The 22,951-nt window shown below is 51.3% G+C and overlaps 1 protein-coding gene across 5 annotated transcripts in view; it reads left to right on the top strand.

Moving 5' to 3' along the window:
* SFXN5 (sideroflexin 5) overlaps positions 1-22,951 on the top strand; it is a 102,394-nt gene that overhangs the window by 49,884 nt on the left and 29,559 nt on the right. For all 5 annotated transcript variants that reach the window (XM_036028071.1, XM_028517429.2, XM_036028070.1 and 2 more), the window contains exons 9-10: positions 176-241; positions 10,355-10,445. In XM_036028071.1, the coding sequence (XP_035883964.1) occupies positions 176-241; positions 10,355-10,445 (157 nt within the window). The remainder of the gene's footprint in view (positions 1-175; positions 242-10,354; positions 10,446-22,951) is intronic.

Consider the following 22,951-nt stretch of genomic DNA (forward strand, 5'->3'; position numbering starts at 1 on the left):
TGCCTCAGATTTCCATGTTTAGAACAGCATTAACAATAGCCAGGATCCCTTTGGCTTCCAAAGGGACCTCTTTCTTCCCACCCGACCCTCCCCTTGCTGGATGGGGCTGTTGGCAAGGGCGAGTATGGGAGCTGTGGGCACCCAGTGGGCCTGAAATTCTGTCTCTGTCTTCCAGCCTTCACCCGTATCCAAGTTCATCCAGGGCTACCTAGGAGCTGTCATCAGTGCCGTCTCCATTGCTGTGAGTAAACCCCCACCCCCCAAGCCCCCCACCCCAGTCCTGCTGCTCTGTGGCTGCCCTCCCCAGCATCTTGGGCCAGACCTTGTCTGATGGTCAGGCCCGGGCAAGGAGTGCGGGAGACAGGCTTCTGTGTGTGGGCCGTCAGGGCAGGCTTTCTGAGCAGAGAAGAGAGTAGGTCCTGCTGACACTTTGAGAGAGAGCGTAAAGTGGTGATTCAGGTTTCCGAGCAGTGGGGAGGGGAGGTGGTACCTGTGGGTGGTGTGGAGGGCTGCCCACTGCAGCTGAGGGCAGCACGTCAGTCCCCAGATGGCCTGGTGCTCTTCTCAGGGCAGCGGGTCATCACATGCAGTCACATGGCTAATGCAGGAAACTAGGGGCTGTGGAGTGGTTCTCAAGGTTGACCCCAATGCCAGCTCCCCCTGCTCTTTGCCTGGGCTCCTGGGGCACTCCTGTCCCCTCTCTATAGTCTTGGCCCTGTGGTCACATGCCTAGTCCCTTCTGGGGACCTGCAAGCTCCTCAAGACAGGGGCAATAGGCTCATTTTGAATCCCACAGGACCGAGAATAGAGCAGCTGTTATGTAGGGGAGGTTTGTAGACTGTATTAGCCTCAGGATGGATCCCAAGGCAGGTGACACAGCAAGGGGCCTAGGCCAGAGCCTGAACTTCCGCTCAGGCTCCCAGGACCTTGGTCACATGCGTCCTACCCTTGCGCCCACCCTCGTCCCTCTGGCCGGCACTCTCTTGACCCTGGCTGGGTGGTCTCCTCTCGCTGACTGCAGGGGCAAGTCACCACACAGCTTCGTATTTTATTCATCGTGCAATTAGTAAGAAAAAAATTAGGAAATTTGAATCAAAAAACATTTCCATATAATAATCTTTTTGTGAAACCCACTTTCCTCATTGTTCTTGTGTCACTGAGTAAATATAATGATGGGTCATGAAAAAGCACTAACCCAGCACACCAAATGCCATCGTTTACTCCACCGTTCCTCTAAAGTTGGGATGAGGCTGTCCTGAAATGGCCTCATTTACTCCGCTGCTATGTAGACCAGATCGCCTCCAAATAGCTGTTGGGGGGGTGTCCCCATTTCATGACCAAGATTGTTCTCCTTCCCTGAATGCTCACGTCTCATCATCATGAGCAAGAAGCAGGCATTGCCAAATCTGTCTAGATGGCCGGCCGAGAGACTGCTAACCCCACCCAGGTGTCCCTGCAGCCTAGCACGAGACTTCACCAGGTTGGGATTGGACTAACTGAGGGTCCTGGTTCTGTGGAAATTGCTGGCCAAGGTCAGGGGCTCTTGTGAGAGACAGGAAAGGGCTCTGTCACCTTTTCTTGCTCATGTTACCTCCTCTCCCCTTATGACGGGAGGAGCGAGGAGCGGATGCCTCAGCCTAGTTTAGCAGCTTGAACGTCCCACTTTTCCTTCTTTGGGATTTAAGGGTGAGGTGGGGTGGGGAGTTGGAAGGGGGAGCCATGTGGGGAGAATGTTGAGCGGCTCATACTGGGAAGGCCTTGAGTGAAGGGGGTGACCGTCCTGGTGGGACTTCCTCCTCAGGCCAGGGCCCAGGCTTGGCTGTCTCACCCAAGGGGTCCTCAGTCAGGCCGTCCCATCCACTCCCTAGGGCCAAAGCCAGCCCCATTGTGGGGAGGAGATTCTGAGGCACAAAGCTGAGCAGCGTTACTGGGGGTTTGGGGTCCTTCAGGGCTCTCAGAGCCAGGGTCTCACCCCCAGGGACTGGGGGCCTCATACAGGGCTGTCATGGGCCCCAGGGGCTGTGCCGGTGCCAGGGTGCCCTCCTTCCTCCGCCCTGCTGTCTGCAGAGCCCTCAGAGGGGCTTTCCCCGACCACGCCAGCCCATACTGTTCTGCCCGTCTCACAAGTTCTAGAAACTTCTGTCCTTCACACTCTCGGTTATACCCCATGTCCTGTCCTCTCCTTGTTGCACTGGATTACGAGTTAACCAGGGACAGGCCCTGTGTCTTCTCCCCCACCGAGGGGGCATGGAGCACTGCTCCATAAGTACTTGTTAATTAGGCTGCTGATTGATTGCTGGCCCGGGGGGCCCACTCCGCTCTGATCCACGAGTCTCCGCAGTGGCGGCGTCCCTCCGCCTGCCGTCTTCACACAGTGAGGGTCTAACTCCGGCAGATGGAGTGGAGTTTCTGACTTGGAAAATCTGCAGCTCGCTTGCTTTTCTTTTGTGTGTGTAAATCACAAAACCTCCAAAGAAAGAGGCTTTATTTTATTTTCCTTTCCCTTGTTCTCTGGAACCCCAGGCCCCGCGGCCTCATTAACTGATCTCTGCTTCAATTAGTGACAGATCCACTCCCAGGGCGAGCCCGTTAGGAGGAGATGACCTGCAAACAAGTGTCAGGGCCCCAGTGGTTGGCCCAGCGCTGGCATTAATTAAAACGAGTCCCTACAAGCAGGCGGCATGGATGGGGCTGCTGACAGGCTGCAGGCAGATCCCGGGGCTAGGGATGAGCTGGAGTGGAGGTCGGACCCTGAGGGTCCAGCCTCCCCTCTGGACAGTGCAGTGCCCTGCTCTCCTCTCACTAGAGCCCTTGATGTTGGTCAGCACCCCCCAGAAGCAGGGATCCCCAGTTTGCACACCCTGGAAGTGAAGTCTCGTGCTGGTTGTGGTGCGGGTGAGCAGCCTTTTGGTGAACCCTCTAAATAGATTTGGCAGTGTCTGGCTTCTTGCTTGAAAATAAAAAAGAGATTTCGTCTTCAGTTATTTTTGAGATCTAACAGTTTGCTGTCTTTTAACAAAGGAAGCCTCCGTCAGTCCTCGCCGTGAGCTCGTTCGGGAGCCAGTGTCGAGCACTCCTGTGGTCAGCCCTCATGGGGCCCTGGCGACCCGTTCACTCCCTGAAGGGTGCCTGTGTGCTGAGCACTTTGCAGTCCGACTGGTGTGTGCTTCCAGGTGGTGGGTGGGGAAGCTGGGATACTCTGTGCTATACCCGGAATTATGACAAAGGCGACCCTTGGGTGTGGTCAGACCCAGGGATGGGGCCCCTGATTTACACAGGGATGACTGTTATGGGACAGACAGAGAGAGGTGAAGGCAGGGCTGTGTCCACATAGGGGGCACGGCACACGACGATGCGCACAGGAGGAGAGCGCGACGGATGTCACCAGGTGTCAGAAAATGAGTGTGGCTGCTGTGTTTGGAGTGATGGCGATGAGGGGATGATGGAGCAGGGGGGCAGCAGAGCCACGCCAGGAACTCGTGCCTAGGCTCAGGGAGCCATGGCGTCGCAAGGGGTGCAGACGGAAGGGGGCTGGAGAAGGCACAGGGGGTTGGCGGCCCAGCAGTGGACCACCTTCATGGATGCAGGGACTGGGGGGAATAGGCCTGGGGCTGGAGAGGAAGGCTAGGGGCTAAAGTCCAGTCAGAGTTTAGTTGATGGAGCCAGAGTGTGAGAGTTGCTTCATGCCTGATCCCCAAACCCTTCACTTTCTGCCAGGTCTTAGCTGGCGAGGACTTTCCTTTATGGGGCAACACTGATCTCCATTCCTAAAGGTCCTGGGACCTGGGGGTCCTCCCTGTATAGGATGTAGTGATGTCTATTAACTTTTACTACCAGACACTAGAGGGTAAGGAAGCAGCCCTGGGGATCCCTGGGCTGAGCCCCTCCCCTTCCCAGTTCCCACTGCTCACTCCATGTCCCCATGATAGTTCGATAGGCAAACAGTCATAGGAAGGACAGGTACTATTTAGGTGTTCATCTCCATTTTACAGATGAGGAAACTGAGACACAGAGGTGAAGTCAGTGGCAGAGCTGGGATTCAAACCCAGGCTTAATCACACACTATTCTCCTACCACAGGACCTCTTTTTCTTCCAGCTCCCCAACCCCGTAACCTAAGGGGCCAGAAAAGTCAAGCAGTATTCTCGGCTTCCAGGTTGAAGGCCCCCAGGTAGACAAGTCCCTCCCCAGGTACCCCAGGAGCAGTGAGGACTGAAAGAAAATGTTTGAGAGGTTTTTTAGCTGTAACAGGGTTAGAACCTCTGCTCACCCTTGTGCTTGGTTCCTAGGCCTGTCTTTTCTGGCCAAAGTCAGGTCAACTATGTGTATTTGTCCCTGGTTCACAGCATGCTCTGCCCCCTGCCTGATGCACCCAGCTGGCCTTGTGGTTCTAGGCGTACCTCAGGGTGTTCTCTGTGGTCCAGGGTATACCTTAGGCCCTGCTGTTCTTCTCTGGGCGTGATGGAGGCAGTGGGCCAACAGCCTGAGCATCCTGGACCAGGCTATTGTCTTACTGCTGTCGCTAGGATTGGCTTCTGAGTCGGAGGGCCCATCACATGGACCTGGTAGCATAATGTGAAGTGTTCCAGAAGCCTGCAGATGGTGATGCTGGCAGTGGGGAGGCTGACATGAATGTCAGCTCTGTATACATTCTAGGGAGGACAAGTTGTCCCCTCCTACATTGAAGGGGTCTCATGTAATTGGGTACCAGCAGGTGGCCAGCTGGTCTCTGTGGGTGACGGTTGGGGGGTCAGGTCTGGCCGTCATAGCCGGCAAACAAACCGTGCAGTCACAGCCAGAGCTGACTGGTGTTTTAACCTGTGCATGACTCTCTCCCAGCCACTTGGGCCCTTTGCTCCTGAGCTTGTTGCCAAGCAACAGGCTGGCTGGGGTTGCGGAAAAATTAGCCGGTAATGGGCCATTTTGTTACCAAGTTTCTTCTACAAGGAGTGCCCTCTGGTGGTCAGTCTTGGTACCTCAAAGATCCCTTGACCTACCTGGGCCCCTGCCCTCCAGGACCCACACAAACTCCTGACCATTTGGTTACATTGTCGTCCACCACCTGAGAGTGGACCTAGATTCTTCCCTCGTGCCTTCTTGGTCCCCCTTATGGCAAGCACCAGTGGAGTCCACAGAGCCGGTTCTGAAGCCTGCTGAACCCTTCCTTCTAGCCTGGCTGCCTCCTACTGGCCCTTCAGGGCTCCATCAGGCATCTCCTTTCTCAGAAGCCTTCAGGGCCCCAGGGGCACCCCTTCCGGGACCCTCCCCCTGGCAGAGGGGACACGCTGCCCCCTCAGTGGCACATAGACTGAGTGTGCAGCATGTAGCACTGGTAGAGTTCTCAGCCAAGGTGGGCCGCAGTGACTGCACAAGGCCAGCCTCCTTGTGGCTCTTTGTTTTTTCCCTCCTGTTTCAGAAATCGGTGATTTACTCTAGGAACACATATGCGGCACCTGCTCAGTTCTCCGGGCACCAGGAATTCAGTGAGGAATGGGCAGAAGAGGCTCTGAGGCCACAGCTGGGACCTGCTAGGAGACATGGACGTTTAGTAATGAGTCCACAGTTTTAAATTATATACATGTATTACTTTGATTTACAGCATTTTAAGAAGGTAAATAAATATATACTTCAAAGCCAGGATAGGTACAGAGAAGGAAGAGGTCCAGGTTCCGTGAGAGGCTATAAGAGGGGAACCTGAGTGAAGAGGGGCTTCTCAGAGGGCCTGCCTGGCTTTCGAGCCGAAAAGTGAGGGGGCCAAGAGAGGGACAGTGCTTGGAAGCCCTGAGGAGAGAGAGACGGGGCGGGGCAGGGAGGGGGAGAAAGCCAGAGAATTGGCTCATCTGAGGGGCAAGGGTGATGGTGAGGTGCCTAGGGCCTTGTAAGGAAGGCCAGGCGGCCACACAAGGCTGTGCAGGTCTGTAAGTACAGTGAGAAGCCACTGAAAGGCTAAAGCGAGTTCACATACATTTTTAGGAGATCACTCTGGCTGCTGTGTAGAGAGTGGATTGGGGGGGAGCAAGGGTGGAAGCAGGGAGCTGAGCTAGAAGGCGGGCAGTCATCGGGGAGAAGAGACTGGGGCTTAAGCTAAGTGGTTGCAGCAAAGAGAGAAGCCACGTGCAAGGTGTTCAGGAAATGGCTCGGGTAGTTCTGCAGGAGGGCTGGATGTGGGGTGGGAGAGGCCTCTTGGGGGAAGACTCCTGGGTCTCCCGCATGAGGAGTGAGCCGGGAATGGGCAAGGAACCAGGTGTGGGTGAGGAAGAGCAAGATAGCCTTCATTTGGGTTGTAGGAAGGTGGAGTGCCTTAAGCCCCTTGAAACAGAGGCATCTGCAGGGCATTGGATGTATAGGCTGGGGAGAGGATACAGCCCAGGTCCTGGAGGGCTGCCTGCATTGCCCAAGCCCCACCTGGTGTCTCTTTGCTGGCCTTGCAAAAATTAGGCTGCTGTTGGCCTGGGCAAGACCTTGATACTTAAGGAGACAGCTATCGGCCACATGGCTCATGGCAGTGGTCTTGTGTCATGGAGTCCCCGCCCCACCCCCACCGATTCTTGGTGCCTGTCAACACTTATCCCCACTGTGGGGGATCGTCGGGAAGCCAGTCTTCCCTCTTCTTCCTCTGCTCCTGTCAGCTGCCCGTGGCACATTCACCAGCCTGGGAGCCGGAGCTTGGAGAGAGGTGGCCGGAGAAGGTCCTTAGGCCTTTGCTGATGTCCTGGGCTCTGGCTTCTCCCAGGACCCCCATCTGCTGACCACATGGGAATTCTTTTGCAAAACCCACACCCTGTTTGTTTTCCCCTCCACCCAAATGGAGCCCCTGTTTGGTTAATTTTTATTTTGTGGCTTATTTGGAGGCTGTTAAAACAGACCCTAGGGGACCCTCAGCAGTGATTGTTCCATATCTCATTATCTTTCCCAAACCTGATTATTAGCTCAGATTTTTCTGATCGCTAGCTGCTGTTCGTGATGAGTTGTGTGCCATTAATGCCAGCTGGTTCCCTTAAACAGGACCCACCATGCCAGGGAAAATGAGCTGGCATTCAGAGCCACCAGCCACTTGGCTTTTTAATTTTAATGGGCTCCACCAAATGTTCCAGGCCAAAGGGCCCCTGAGGAACCAGAACAGACGGGCTCCCAACCCCTGGTCTGCAGCCCACCCTGGTTCTTTCCCGGGACGCCGCCAGCCATCCTAGCTGCTGGGACAGTCGGGCCTGGGATGGGGGCTTTGGGAGGAGAGGCGGGGAGCGGCCACGTGCCTTCCCTGCATTCATGCCTTTCTGCCACCGCCCATTATTGGTGGGTGGGCCACCCTGGAGCCCAGGCCTTCTCCCCACTTTGCTGGTCCCTGTCCCTTCCCTGGGCTTGGGCGTGTTGGCCAGGTACTCAGAAACGTGTGTGTGCCTTAGTAAATAAGTCTCACCCTGGCTGTGTTGGGGATACTCCTGTGGACTTTGGAGAAGGGGAGGCTGGGAGAGACCTGGGACCCCAGCACTGTTTTCTCTCCTTTCTTCCTCCCTACCCTGGGCTCCCATGTGGGGTGTGGGAGACGGGCTGGATTAGTCACTCTGTGCCGTGCTAGCCAGGGAGGGGAAGGCTTGAGGGTAGGGGCAAGTCTGAGTGTTTACTGCAACCAAAGGCCTCTATCTTCCTTGCACTGTGGCCACACTCCAGCCCTGCCTGCCTTCAAGAGACTGCCTAGGGAAGGGTCTGAGCTCCCTGCTGGCTCCTCGGAGGGCTCCTGCTCCCCACTCCTCCACACTCTGCATCTTTCCAGATGAATGTGGGGGTGGGGTTTGAACCCAGACCTTCCGATTTCTAGGTCCAAGGGCTCTATCTTCCTAACTGGAGCTGCCTTCCCCTTTCCTCTCCCTGGGCCCCAGCCTCAAGCTGGTCTTTTCAGGGAGGCTTTTGCTATGCAAACAGCCAGTTTCAAATGGCATGTCAGACATTAAAGCACTCCTCTTTGAGATGAAAGGCAATTGGAAAGTAAATAGCACAGTGGTTCAGAACAAAGCTTGCAGTGCGTGGGTTCAATCCTAGCTTCACCTGCCTCATAATAGCTGTCTGTCCTTGGACAAAGTTACTTAACCTCTCTGAACCTGCCTGAACTTCTCTGCATCTGTAAGAAGGGGTAAGGCCCTATCTGTTGTAAAAGCCTTGTGTTGGGGGGTTAATTAAGGCATTTCATGAGCTGTGCGTGGCCTGGCATCTCCCTATGCCCCTCCACACTTTCCCTCTCTGCACTCTGCAAGGACATGTTCACTGGTGTTTTGGGGGAGTTGGGGGAACACTTCTGAGTCACAGAATAGACAGTCACTGCTCCTGAGAGCTGGGAGACCTGCACTTGAACTCTGTCTGCATGGCAGGGGCAGCCCTGGAGCAGGGTTTGAGGGCCCAGTGCAGGCTGGCAGCTCCACAGCCTGCGCTGCATCACCACTGAGATGTGCCCGAGCTGCGGTGCATAGCCCTGCCCCACAGCTTTTCCTGGAACATGCAGAAAGGACAGGTATTGGACTCTGAGAATTAGTTTAAGGCTCCAGAGGGAGGCCAGGCACCCAAGAGCCCAGGCTGGGTTTTTGCCTGGCAGCTCCATGGTCCTGTGGGGCCCTGGGCTATGCAAGGGCTGGCTGGCTGGCACTTCCTGTCTTCCTGGGTCACAGGGCCACTTCTGCTGCTCCCTGCTTTGACTGCTGCAGGTACCCAGCAGCCCTGGAGGCCTTCCCAACGCTCTGCCTCTTCCCCAACAATACAGGAGGTTGTAGCCAGAGCCAGGGCTGTGGGTGCAGGTTGTCTGCTGAGCCAACAGGTGTGCCAGACCAGAGCAGGCTGCACTGGGCCCCCTCTGTCCAGGAATGATCCATAGGGCAGGGGCTGGCTCTGGTTTCACCTGGGGGAGCAGAAGCCTCTGCACACCTGTCTTCTGGTCTGGCCTCATGTGTCTTGCTTTTCCCTCTCCGTGTCGTGCTTGTGCTGTTTTCCCCACCCAAAGGTCCTTTTCCTCTGCCTAAACTCATCCCACTTTTCCTCCTCCAACGAGCCCGCCCCGCTTCCAGCCTTTGCTGATCTCTCCATCCATTCGTCTGTTGGTTTGTGTGTCTATTCCTCAGTCACAGTGTACTCAGCCTACGTTCCATCCACTGCCCTAAATGCTGGGCATACACAGATGAAGAAGACGTGGGTTCCTCCCTCCCTCCCAGTCTTGGGGGCACGTCACACACATGAGCGGTGTACTGAGAGCTGGGAACGAGGGACTCCTGATGCGCAGGGGAGGGACTTTCCGCCAGGGAGAGGTGACATCGTTCTTATATAGCCTAATTTATTGAGGCCTCTTGTCTAAACACTTATACACACTCTTACAGCAGCCCTGGGGTGCTGTAGATGCTGTACATTTTTACAGACAAGGAAACTGAGGCAAAGGTGAAAAGACTTCATGACTGGAAGGTTAAACGAGTCCCAGTGTTGGTAAGCGACACTGGAGGCGGAGCTCAGAGGTGGGCGCCACATGAACCGGTGAGGGCTGAGCAGAGGAAGGAAGGCCTCCCTGCCTTAGGGACCAGCATGGGCAAAGGCCCCAAGGCCGGAAAGCTAGTGTAGCACCTGACGAGCAGTGAACTGGGCTCACGGAAGGAGAACGTGGGCTTGGGGCGTGGGGCACTGCGGTGATAGAGGCCCAGACCGCTGCACGCAGGAGACTGCACCTCTCCCACAGATCACGGGGAGGAGCTGGCGGTGGCCGACGTGACTGGACCCGTGTTGTAGAGACAGAGGACAGCACGGGGATGAACTGCAGTGGGGAGAGCCCAAGGCAATGGCGGGGGGAGGGGAGCTGGGGCCTGAGTGCCCAGGACCAGTGAGCCTAGATGGCCCCACACCCGCCTCCTCACCCCTGCCCTGCTCTGGGCTGCTCTCCTTAGCTCTGCAGGCACCTGTGGGCAGGTGCGTGGATCTCACTCTCCTGAGTCCTCATGGTTTGACCAGGCCCAGGCCTGGGCTCACAGTAGAGCCTCCGAAAGGCGGTGCTTAGAGACTGGGATGGGAATGAGGGTCCTACACTACATTTATTTGCGACAGCAACCACCCCAGCCATCGCCTTCCTCTCCCAGAGGCTACGTGTGTGTTTATGCACACATAGTCAACACCTTGCTTCTCTCTGTCTTTCATAGGAGCCGGTTAACTGGAAGGAGTGGGTAGTGGTGTGTTAAATGGCCATGCTGGAGCTCTGCAGGCTAGGGCTGGGGCTGCAACTGCAGGGGAAGACGGCACCCCTGCCTCGCTGCTCTTCCTTTCCCCACCCCACCTGTCCCTTCCTCCCATAGGTGGCTGTAGCACCATGCAGTTTTCTGTTTTCTCTTTCCAAGGTGGGCCTTAATGTCCTGGTTCAGAAAGCCAACAAGTTCACCCCAGCCACCCGCCTTCTCGTCCAGAGATTTGTGCCGTTCCCTGCCGTAGGTAAGACCCGCAGAGTGTTGAGCATCTGTGTGTACGTGTGCACGTGCATGGGTGTGGGGCTTTGGGGCTCTCAGGGAGCTGGACAGCTCCTCTGCACTCTCCTGACATGGGGGTGGAGGTCGTATGTTGTCAGGGAAAACGGGAACAAAACACATGTAGAAAGAAAAAAAGTCAACAGGGGCCCCAATAACTAGCTCTGTGCCCAAAATTCTACATAGGGATTCTTAACCTGGAGCCCCGAAGTGTCAGCAGATAGAATGCTGGATCTTGTGGATTTGGTTGGGGAAAAATTTACATTGACCTATAACCAGAATGTAACACCTCCTTCCATTACACACGTGGGCAGCAAACCACGGGAACAAGCAGGCCCTGGGGCTGCCACCAGTGGGAATCACAGACCTTTCCGTGTTCCACTCGGTTGTTACAGAGATCCTAAAATGTTATTCAAAGCTCTGTCTTGTGTGGCTCCATTGGTTGGGCATCATCCTGCAAACTGAAAGGTTGCTGGTTCGATTCTTGGTCAAGGCGCACATGCCAGAGTTGCCAGTTCGGTCGCCAGTTGGGGCACATGCAAGAGGCAACCAATCAATGTTTCTCACACTGATGTTTCTCTCCCTTTCTTTCTCCCTCCCTTCTCCTCTTTCTAGAATCAATAAAAGAAAAACAAACTTAATATTGTTTAAAATGAGTACTAAATCAAATTTACATTTAACAGATCCACTGGTAGAGCTTGTTTTTTAATTCATTAGTTAAAAAGCAAACCTATTACTTTATCACAATTTAAAAAGTATTTTGATAACCTATTTCAATATAATTCCTTGCAATCCTATGTATTTTGTTTCGTGCATTTAGGGACATTATTTGGAGAGGGGTGCGTAGGTCTCACCAGACTGCCCTGGGGTTCCCGACACAAAAGAATGTCCACAGCTCCCACCAGTCTAGTGTTCCAAGCCCTTCGGTGTTGCGGGCCCTTTAGGTTTTGGAGGCTCCACGCACATTCGGGTAATTATGGGTACACGAGTGTGTGTGGAGGGGATCTCGCCTGCCTTCGGCCAAGTCCTTGCTGGTCCCAGAGTCTCTGAGCTCAAACGGATGCCTCAGCTCTGGACCCGGGGATCCCACAAGACCCAGCCTTGTCCTGGCTGGGTGGCTCAGTTGGTTGGAGTGTTGTCCAGTACACCAAAACATTGCGGGTTCGATCCCTAATTAGGGCATGTACCTAGGTTACAGGTTTGATCCCTGTTTGGGGCATGTACTGGAGTCAACCAGTCAATGTTTCTTTCTTACATTGATGTCTCTCTCTCCCCCTTTCTCTCTTTCTAAAATAAATAAACATATCCTCAGGTAAGGATAAATAAATAGAAAGAAACCCATGCCTTGCTTGGGAAGAGGGCACCAGAGTGGAAAGTTTTTTCAACATTAAAAAGAAATAAACAGGCCCTGGCTGGCATAGCTCAGTGGATTGAGCTCGGGCTGCAAATCAAAGCATTGCATGTTCAATTCCCAGTCAGGGCACATGCCTGGGTCGGAGGCCACAGCCCCCAGCAACTGCACATTGATGTTTCTCTCTCTCTCTCCCCCTCCCTCCCTCCCTTCCCTCTCTAAAAATAAATAAATAAAATCTTAAAGAAAAAAGAAATAAACAACATTGAAAGAAATATGAGGTAGTCCATGATTAGTAATCCAAAGAGTATAAGTCAGTGTTTGAACCACGACACTGAGCTCCTCAGCCGAGGCCAGAGGACAAAGATGGGGGCCAGCCCAGGCGGGGCATGGGGTCCCGTGGCCTCCTTGGTGCGAAGGCTCAGTCTGAAGAGCTGGGAGTCAGACCCAAGTTCATGGTTCGGACCCTGTTCTTTTCCTCCAGGGCTCAGCTTTCCCATCTGTAAAATGGGACACCAATATCTACCTTCCTACAGCCCGGAGCTGTGGGAGGACCAAATGAGACCACAGACCAGATTTCATTCATAGGAAAGTGCTTTGAAGCACCTGAAAAGCTCCCCACAGATCAATCCTGGGCAGCCCCGCCCCCTCGATTGTCCAGAGGCTAATGAACTCCCCGGACTAACCTGCCCTGTGAGCCTCAGCCGACCCAGATAATTGCTATAGCAACTCCACACTTTTAATGAACTCTCAGCTATTTCTGCTGTGGGCCATTAATGGAATAACTCTTTAGATCTGACTTTGTTAAGGGGCCTAATTAAGTGAACACGGCTGCCATTCTTGTGGTCCTTGCCATCCTGGGCTGGAGGCTCAGGTGCAGCCTGAGAAGGGGGCAGCTTTTGGCTGCACTGGACCGGATCTGGGCTCAGCTGAGATGTAATCTGTCCTTGAGCCAAGCTTCAGACAAGGACTTCGCCAGGGCCCATGCCAGCCCTGCTCTACTGGCCATCTTGCTGTGTGACCTTGGGGGTGGTCTTAACCTTTGTGAGCCTCCTTCCGCAGGAGGGTCCTTGCTTTCGGGTTTACCCTTTCTGCATCACCCCTGAGACTTTCTGGCCTGTCTTTGGGCTCCAGCTTGATTCCTCTCCTGCCTTCTTACCAAAAAGGAGCCTGTGGCCCCCTCCCACAAGTCCAGCCACCACGGAGGGGCCTTGAGTTCCTATGTTGCCTGAGCCAGTTGTACGGGTTGCCCTCAGTGTGGTTTGCAGCCCTGACAGAGAATCAGGCCCTTTCTGGCTGCTTCCTCAGGCCCGCTGCCCAACCTACCTTTGCCCTCTTCCCCAGTTTTTTCTCCCCCACATTCAAGCTTCCATACCTCTGGCCCCCAGTGTTCCTCCCAGACCCACCTAGGCAGATGGGCACTTGCTGCCTCCCCCAGTCATTGCTCACACAGTGGTGTACAAGATAAACAGGCATGCCCCCACTCTCCAGGGGCTCAGAAGTCCCTTGGTCCTCTCAGGCCAACCATCTTGCACTTGGGTTTTCTCCACCTTATGTCCAGGGGCCTCTGACCAGAACAGAGCATCTTGAAGCCCCGCTGCATGCTGGTCTCACCAGACTTTCCACGGCAGGCTGGGCCAGACTGGGCCAGGCCACCGTTAAGAACCCTGAGAAGCTTGTTCAGGACATGCTTTGCCTTGCAGAGCGTGCTTTGCCCCTCTGGAACCCTGTCCCAACAGGCAGACGGGATGCCCTAAGCTGTGGGTACACATGGGAAGCGATCACATTAAGCCCTGGTTATTGGGATGTGCGTGCAGGAGGATGGAGCAAAAGGGGGTGTGTAGGGTCAGGGAGGGTCCTGAAGGGCTGTGCTCAGAAGCCACACCCCCACTCTGTCCCTCCTGGGCAGGCTGGACAACTCAGGCTCTGGGAAACCAGGAGGCTCCCTGGAGTCAGTTGCTTCTTTCCACTGCTCCACCCAGCTTCTCCCTGGGCTCCTGTTCCCGCCTGAGGTCTGGGAGGCCAGAGGACACTTCCCTGCACTGGGCCCCATGTGCACACCTGGTTCTTGCACCTGATTCTGCCACTCCTACCCCTCTCAGGCCTTGGGCCAGGCCCCATTTCATCCCTTTTCTGCTGGGACCTCTGGGGTAGTCACCACAGGCCTCCCCTGTGTTTGCAGGGCCCAGCGTTGCAGGGCTGCACAGCTCTCTTCAGTCCCCCAGCAGGCCTCTCTCCCCTCAGCCCTCCTTTATTGTCTCTCTGGGGGGACCCTAAGGCAGAGGGAGCCATCTCCTCCTACAGAAGGAGAAACAGACTCACTGAAAGCTATCCTGAGCTGGCCGAAGCCTGGGCCTCGAAGGTGGAGCCCAGGGCTACTTCAAGGCCCTGGAATAACCCTTCACTTCCGGAGCTGGAACCTGAGGGACATGGTCCAGAGGCAGCTGGGCTGCCTGGTGCCCGGCCGGGAGCACCTCCAGGTTTGCCCCCCATTTGTCAGCTGAGGTCGTGTGCGGGCGGAGTGTGTGGGGAGCCCCAAGGACACTCACTGCAGCCCCGCTCCCTGTGGCAGTTTCAGAGCCTTGCTGTGCCCTGGTGTGGAACAGCAATCATGTGGGAAATCTCGGTTTCTATTTATACGTGGACATGTTAGGAAAGACGGTGTGTGCTGGCATCAGAATCGATTGGGGACTGGTAATTAATTTGTTTAGACCTTAATTAATTCTCCAGTTCTTTCTTATTTGTGGACTGTCACGCTTAATTGCGTTCAGGAGCTCGAGCTTGGAGCAGGCCCTCCATTAATTGACGTGCGGTTGCTGTGAGGTGGAAGTTAATGGTTTGGGGAGCTGGGCAAACAGTGTAATTAAAGGTCAATTGAGGAGGCATCGGAAAAATACAAACCTCCTGGTCCGGCCACCAGCCTCCCTGAACAGAGTCCATTCCTGCGGACAAACAGCCTTCCCATGAGGCCTTGGCGTGGGGGCTGGGAGGAGTGGCCGGCAGGTGGCAGTTCCAGGCCCCAGGTGCCATGATGGGGTGGGTCCTGGCAAGAGGAGTAGACGCCTTTTCAGGAATGGGCGGGGCCAGGAGCTGAGACCTGGGGACCCCAGGTGTCACCTGGCTGTGTCCCCAGGCTCTGAATGTGTGTGTAGAGGGCAGGGCAGGAAGCTCTGAAGGTCACCCGCAGGCCGCCTGGTTGAATCCACCCCGAGCAAGGGACAAGCAGCATCGTGTGCTCCTAAACACCCCAATGTGGGCTCTAAGCTTCCAGTTGAGGAGGCCTGAGCCTCAGCACCAAACAGCCGACTCCTTGCGCAGGGAATAACTTTCCTGTGGGGACCGGAAATGCCAGCCTCATCATCCCTTTGCCGGGAAATGACTTTTTCCTGTGCTGTCTATGGCAGTCCCTATGTTAAATGTCACAGCTTATTTCATCGCCATGAAAAAAGCTCTGGATTTACCAGCGAGTTGATAACTCAGGATGTCTGGGCAGCCTTTGGGAGAAGGTCTTCTGTTCATTCACTCCAGGGTGCCTCACATCTGTCACCATCTCCATGCTGCCCTTGCTTGACCTCTGGGCCACAGAGGTCTTGGTGTCATTGATTCCCCCATCTTCGCTGCTCCTGCCGTGATGCTCAGTCCACCCTGCTCACCTCACCCGGAAGGTGGCCATGGCAGTGTGCCTGAGCCCCAAGGGTCAGTCCCAGTCCTGCTCCCCTCCCAACCCTCCTCCCCTGTGATTAGAAGACAGCAGGGTGTACCCCCAGGTCAGCTGTGTCCTGGGCCTCATGACCAACACTCCCCCAACCCATGGCAAGGTTCCTCTGGAGGCCTATGAGTCCTTTCCTTGACCTGACCGCTGGGCTTGTCCCTGCTCAAACTGCATCCTAGCCAGTGTGAACCTTGTAAATTCCCCTCCTGCCTCTCTCCCTAGGCCCCAGGTCTTTGCACATGGCCCTCCTTCCCTGGAGTCCCCACACTTACCACTACCTCAGCCCCACCTTCTGTCTTCCCTTGGCTGCAGGCCTTTCTTTCTCAGCTCATTACCTTCTCCAGGAAGCCCCCCCCACCCCCCCGCCCCGGTAGCCCCAGTCAAGGTTAGATCAGAACACCCTGTGCGTGCATGCCAGTGTCTGTCTTGGAACTGCCTGTCTTTGTTTCGAAGTTTGCCTCCTCATGGGTCTGTGAGCTCCCTGAGGATCTCATTCATCACCAACTCCCAGGCCTGCTGAGTGCCTGGCACACAGTTGGGGCTCGATGTTTGTTCAGCGAGTAAATGGGTGCTTTGGTAGAAAAGGTTTGAAACTGGACACCCATAATGGAACTCTACCCTGATGACATTAGCGATGAGATCCTGGGACTACTGCTTGGGCATTTATTCTGTTTTTTTTCTGTTTTTTGTTTTCATTTTTTAAATTGGTTTTTAATGTTCTGTTCTCGCATGTAAGTTTTCATCATCACTGTAAACCACCTTTCTGTAGGCAGGCTAGGGTGGATGACCCGTGACCTCTCCACTTTCCAGGTCAGCCTGGGCGTGTTGGATTTGGAGGGATGGCTGGGCTGGGCTGGGCTGGGTGCCGGGATCGGGCAGCCCCAGACCGGCACTGACCCTCGGTATGTGTCAGGTCCCAAGAGGACCTGGGCAGTGGGCCAGGTTGGCTACAGGGAAGTCTCCAGCAGTGTGCCCCAGGGCTCTGCCTTCCATCGCCCCCTTCAGTTATGTGTACAGCTGCCTTGGTCAGAGGAAGCCTGTGGGCCACACACAAGAAACGGGGGCAGCAGCTGGGCCGTGGTTATGAATTCACGCGCAAGAGTCCCGGGATCCAAGAAGACCTCATGAGGTTCGATGTAAGGCTTGCTGTCAAACAAGTGCCGTTGCACAAGGACAGACTGCCGAGACCTGAGGTGGTCGGAGTGCTTAGGATAGAGACCTGGGGATTCCATGGGCCGTGCGCCCAGAATAGGTCCACCGTGTGGCCGTGGTGAGGTCCACTCAGACTTCCAGCTGTGTTCCTAGAGATAGAGTGCCCAGAACACAAGAGTCTGCTTAGTTCTGGACTTGACACATCCAGAGTAGTACTGAAAAGTGGGAGCCCAACAAGAGTAGCAGGATCCTCTGAAAACCCAACAGTCTGTTATTGGAAGGAGCTGCCTGACTCCTCTGTCAGGCAAGTGTCCGAGCATCAGCCTGGCCTAGAAAGCTGTGAGGGGCACTCACGTGTGACCAAGTCACCTGTTTCTGGTTGCCCAGGACCAGGCATACAGTAGGTGCTCAGTGAATGCTTATAAACGGCCTTCCAATTCTGAGATTTCATAATTCCTGAAATCAGAGGGATGAGGAGTCCAGAGACAGAGAACGTGGGGAGGCACAAGGCAGGGGAGGGAGTTGGGATTTCAGGGGAGAGGAGAGGAGAGGGCTCGTTGGGGCCTTGGGTATGAGCTTAGAGTTCGAGCTTGATCTTATGGTAAGTGGAGAACCACTGAAGGATCTCAAGCTTGGGAGCGGCTGTGATAAAAAGGGAGCTTTCCAGAAGATGAACGTGTTAGCAGGAAATCTTTTATTAAGGTATTGAACTTCAGAGTCAGCCTGCACCTGAAATTATAGGCTGATTTTTCAATCCAGAAACTCCCAACCCTGAGTTTATGACACTTCAGTATGGGATGTGAAACTTCAAATTCTCCAGCTATTTAAAAAAAAAAATCTGTGCCATATAGCACTGCGCCTGGGGCAGAATAATGGAGAATACCATGGCATTAAGCAAACATTAGGATGTGCATCCTCATTGATAATTATCCTCTACAGGCACAGGGCTGCATTCATGTGTGATCCAGGAACGTGAGTGCACGCGTGTGTTTCAGGTGGTCAGGTACATATGCGTCTCCTTGTAAATCTGTAGACTGTGTCTGGCAGGGACCTGGGAAGTGATTATCTGTGGGGAGGGGAGCAAAGCTGAGGGGCAGGGGTTGGAAGGAGACTCACTTTGTGTTATTTGCACTTGCCCACGGTTGGCATTGTTTACTGTGTTCCTGTGTTACCTAGAAAACAGGAGAGTGAATGAGGTGTAGAGAGAAAGAGAGAGAAGAGAGTGGAATCAGGAGAACTTGGTCCCGTGTCAGTCTGGAGCCAAGAGAGGAGCTCAACTCTCCTGGTTGCCTTTAGTGTTTTCTTTTTTTAAATAAACGTGGTTCTACTTTTTTCTGATAATACACAGTGTTGCTATATAAAGTTAAATAATCCTATTTCTCTCCCCAGAAGTAAGTTCGTTATATATCCCTCAAAATTCTAGTAGACATCTAGCAATGTAGGATCTCTGCCTATATTATATCTATATAATATACATGTTTAATACAAATGAGGCCCTACTGTGTGTACTGTCCTGCAGACCTCTCTTTAACCTCACAGTAAGTTTTGGATGTCTTTCCATGGCAGCCATAAAAATCCATTTTAACAGCCACAGTAATTTGTTCTGTGGCTGTTTTAAAAGTTATGAAATATTATTTCAGACACATGGAATATTATAAGGAAGAGAGAAGTCAAATGTTAGACGCACCCAAAGCCTTCTTTGCCCTTTATCTTTTTAATTCTGGTTTCTTCTTTCTGTCCCCAGGGCAGGCTGCTGGCTTGCATTCTCCCCATTTTTTATATTATATCATATGTGTATGTATGATAAACCAGAAATTGTATCATTTATGTGTTTATAAGTTTACATCAACTGTCGTACTGTACATATCCTTTTAAAACCTGCTTTCCCTTGTGGTTTAGAGATTTATCCATGTTAATATACCTATCCATTCATGTCAGCTGCCCTACGCATTCTACTGTATGACCATCGCACAGTTGATTAATCGGTCATATCTAGGTTGTTTCCAGTTTCTCATTACTGTACATGGTACTGCACTAAACAACCTCACACACGTGTCCATGGGCACACCTGGAGGAGCGTCTTCTCCAGAGTGGAGAGTTTTGAACGACCACCTCAGTCTTTTCAAAATGCTGAGACCTGGCTGGTAGAATTGGTTTCAGTTGTGCAGCCAGTGTTGAGAATCGCGCTTCTAACGTCTGTGCCCAGAAATGGAGTGACCGCATCAGGGGCTTGCGCATCTTGAGCTTTGTTGATATTGCCAAATGAGCCCGGCTTTTACTGTACCTGCAAGGTTCAGATTGTTGTTTCTCTACGTCTTCTCTAACATTTGGTAGTATCAATCTTTTAGAAATTTTGTGCATATGAAATGGTTCTTTTCTCATTTTAATGTGCATTTTTCCAATTTCCAATATGGTTGAGAACCTTAAATGTTTTGGGCATTTGAGTTTCCAAATAGGAGGGAGGGAAGGAGACAGAGAAAAGAGAGAAAAAAGAGGAAGAGAGAAAAAGAAAGAGAGATGAAGAGATTCCTCTTTCATTCCACATGCAAAAATAAATTCTAGATAAAGACGAAATGTGAAAAGTAAAGTGTTACAGCTTCTAGAAGAAAATCCAGGTGAATACTGGAGTAGGGGTGGAGTTTCTTGAAGACACCTTAGAAAGTACACACATCAGAGAAGAACGGAGCGCCTGTCTGACTGTGTGGTAAACCGTGCGAGAGGCCGCAGCGTCAGCAAAGCGAGGAAACATACCGAGCTCTGTTCACACACCATCTAGCCAGTGAGGATCACCTCAAAAACACAGGGAGAACTCCTGTAGGCTGACTTTTTCCCTTAAATTCAAAAATCTACTCTGACTATTAGTAAGATTGAATTTACGTTCATTGATTTTTTAAACATTTTTACGAATTCCTACTCAAATATTTTTCAGTAATTTTTATCACTATTTCTTCTTCTTAATAATTGTTAAAGCTCTTTATACATTTTTATGGATTTTTGGCTGAAAGTAACAGAAACCCTCACTCAAACCGGCTTAACTAATATGTAAAGGAATTGATTGATTGATTGATTGATTGATTTTTGCTTGATCCCCTCACCTGTTTCACCCAGTCCCTAACCCACCCCCTCTGACAGCTGTCAGTCTGTCTCTGTATCTATGAGTCTGTTTCTTTTGTGTGTTAGTTTACTTTGTTCATGTATAAGTAAAATCATATGGTACTTATCTTTCTCTGGCTTATTTTACCTAGCATAATGCTCTCTAGGTCCATGCATGCTGTCACAAAGGGTAAGATTTCCTTCTTTTTTTAAGGCTGAGTAGAATGTCATTGTGTAAATGTACCACAGCTTTTTTTTGTCCACTCATCTACTGATGGACAAGTTGGCTGTAAATCTTGGCTAATGTAAATAACGCTGCAGTGAACATATGGGTGCTTAGGTTCTTTCAAATTAGTATTTTGTGTTTCTTCAGGTATATTCCCTAAAGTGAAAATGCTGGTCAAAAGGTGGTTCCAATTTATAATTTTTAGAGGAAATTCCATACTGCTTTCCTCAGAGGTTGCACCAGTCTGCATTCCCACCAACAGTGCACAAAGGTTCCCTTTTCTCCACATCTGCACCGGCACTCGTTGTTTGTTGATTTATTGGTGATAGCCATTCTGACTGTCTCATTGTGATTTTAATTTGCACTTCTCTGGTGATTAGTGACACTGAGCATCTGTAGAAAGGAAATTATTACTGTACAAAGGGTGAAGCATCCAGGGCCCTTCCTTCCACCTCTCTGCCAGGGGCTTCATCTGCAGGGTCGCTGCTCCCTCCGCAGTCATATGTTGGCATCAGTAATTCAAAGGTCACATCCAGACCCACTGCTGCCCAGAAGCCAGGAGGCACTCTCTGCTACCTCTTCTTAAATAAGAGGAGACCTTTCCCCAAGTCCCCTGCAGACATCCCTCACTGGCTAGGATCAATCACATGTTCCTTTCTTAACCAATCACTGGCAAGGAAAGGATTATTGCAATTAGTTTAGATTAATCTTTTGAGTATAGAATACCGTATTTTGCCATGTATAACACTTACTGTTTTGCCCAATTTTTGAGGGAAAAATAAGGATGCACATCGTACATGGGTAGTACTAATTCCATGTCTATATATGTCTTTAATTCTTTAATTTATGCTTATGCACTGAAAGTGTAACTCTAGAAAGCAATAACAATATCCATATGTTCAAAAATAAATGCTAAAATTTATAATACAAAAAACAAGTACCTAATATAAATAAAGAAAAAATTGAATTAAAATATTAAAACAAACAGTTTCTTTCCTGAAAGTTTGGACCGAAAACATGGGTGTGCATTATACATGGCAAAATGCGGTAGCTGTTGAGTCAGCCACCACGGCCCTCCATAAATTAATCTTAGTGGTTGTTGCATGTAATAAGTATATTTTCCCACTCCTTATGATATAGTTCATGAATAGAGATATCAAATGACACATTTCTCTATTCTGAGATGCCTCTGTTATAAGAGGCATTACTATAATCACCATTCAGAAGAAAAGAGGACAGTATTTCATGGCCATTTGAAGGAGTAGATAAGCATTCACTACACACTCAATCCAAGCCGTTTTCTTCAGCACCACAGAGTGTTGAAGACTCACCTCAGCCTTCTTCATATTTTTCTTCATATTGTCTCTGGGACATTTGTTGGTGAACAGCATCACGACCACCACTGTTCTTTGTAATCCCCACTTCTAATCTTGACCCTTTTAGCCCCTTTAAAATCAACAGTATAATTTCAAAGCATACAAAAGAGTATTGGGAATATTTTTTGTCTGCAGTTCCTATTTGGTTATATTGGCGGTTTCATTGTTTTTCTTTACTTGCAAGAAAAAATACTCCTGAAGTTAATCAGCTGCTTTAGGTAGTTTTTGACACATAGATGCTTAAGTGTAGGACCCTCCAGCCCCTGCTGGCTTTCAATGTTTTATGATCTACTTCAAGAAGTTTGGCTATTTCTTTTCAAATTTTAAACAAGTAAAGCATGATTATATTCTCATTGTGAAAATGCAGATAGTATAGAAAAATTTAGGGTAAAAAGTGGAACTCCTTCAACCCCTACTCCTAATTCATAAACTTAGTTTTCTTCCCCAAGGAGATCGCTCTGTGCGGTGGGTAGCTTCCGAAACTTTACTCGTGGATTTATGTGCACACAGATGTGTGTATACCAATTACGAGGTTTTTACATTCAGTAAACCATTCTGTACATGCTCAGTAGCCCTCTTCATATAAGTTTGTTTTGGAGAGCTTCCCGTGTAAATTCCGTAAATGGTGGACATTTAGGTTGTTTCTAATTATTTGCTCTTACAAACAGCGCTATAATTAACATCCTTGTAAATGTCTCTTTGTACATATGGGCAAGCATTTCTTTAGGGTAGCTATCTATGGTTTGGCAATTTCTGCCGCCTTTAATTGCAGTGCCTGGTATCTGGCAGACGATCTTCCGCATGTACAATAACTTTTCATGCCTGTGCTCCATTATAGTGTAAGTTTTAAAAAGAAGTTCTAGGCGACAATTAGGAATCTAAGTTTAAGTTCAAATTCTGCGTGGATTGCTGTGAGCAACTGAAGTGGCACTTGAATAAACATCCAGACACGTGGCTGAGTTCACCCGTGCACGAGCAGCTATGGGGAGCAGGTGAGGCCCCCTCCCCCACACACCCACTGTAAGGCACATCATGATTTGAAAACATTAAAATATGAGAAAATGCATCTTAGAATAGAGGAGCCATGGCGTTTTATTTTCCCTAAATGAATAGCCTTTTGCTTTACCCTGTACTTGAAGCGCCCTTTCCCAGCAAGTTGATGCGGCCTCTTTACTCATTTCCCCCCTGGGTGGGTGTACCTCTGGGCTGTAATCTCTGTGTGTTCCTGGTCGGTACTACTTCAGGGAGCAGGCTCTCCTGTGGTCTTACTTTTGAGAACTTTCTTACACATTTATTTTCTGTCTTCTGCAGAGTACTTTTCTACACAGGACACTTCACTGGCTGTTCACAACTGGCATGATTTTACGTCACGTTGGGTCTGATGTGAGAATATCAGCAGCAGTCAAGACCGTATTTTCCTCAGGACTTGACTGAGCTCACCGTCAGCACAAAGCAATCTCTCTCCCACCCTGTGATACGTCCCGGCATCACTGCTCCAGCGTCAGTGATGCCTGAGTCTTGAGTGGTGTCAGTCTGAGTTGAAAACATGCCAGCTTTCTTAACA

The sequence above is a fragment of the Phyllostomus discolor genome, chromosome 6 (assembly GCF_004126475.2).
Source record: "Phyllostomus discolor isolate MPI-MPIP mPhyDis1 chromosome 6, mPhyDis1.pri.v3, whole genome shotgun sequence".
In the NCBI taxonomy this organism is placed as follows: domain Eukaryota; kingdom Metazoa; phylum Chordata; class Mammalia; order Chiroptera; family Phyllostomidae; genus Phyllostomus; species Phyllostomus discolor.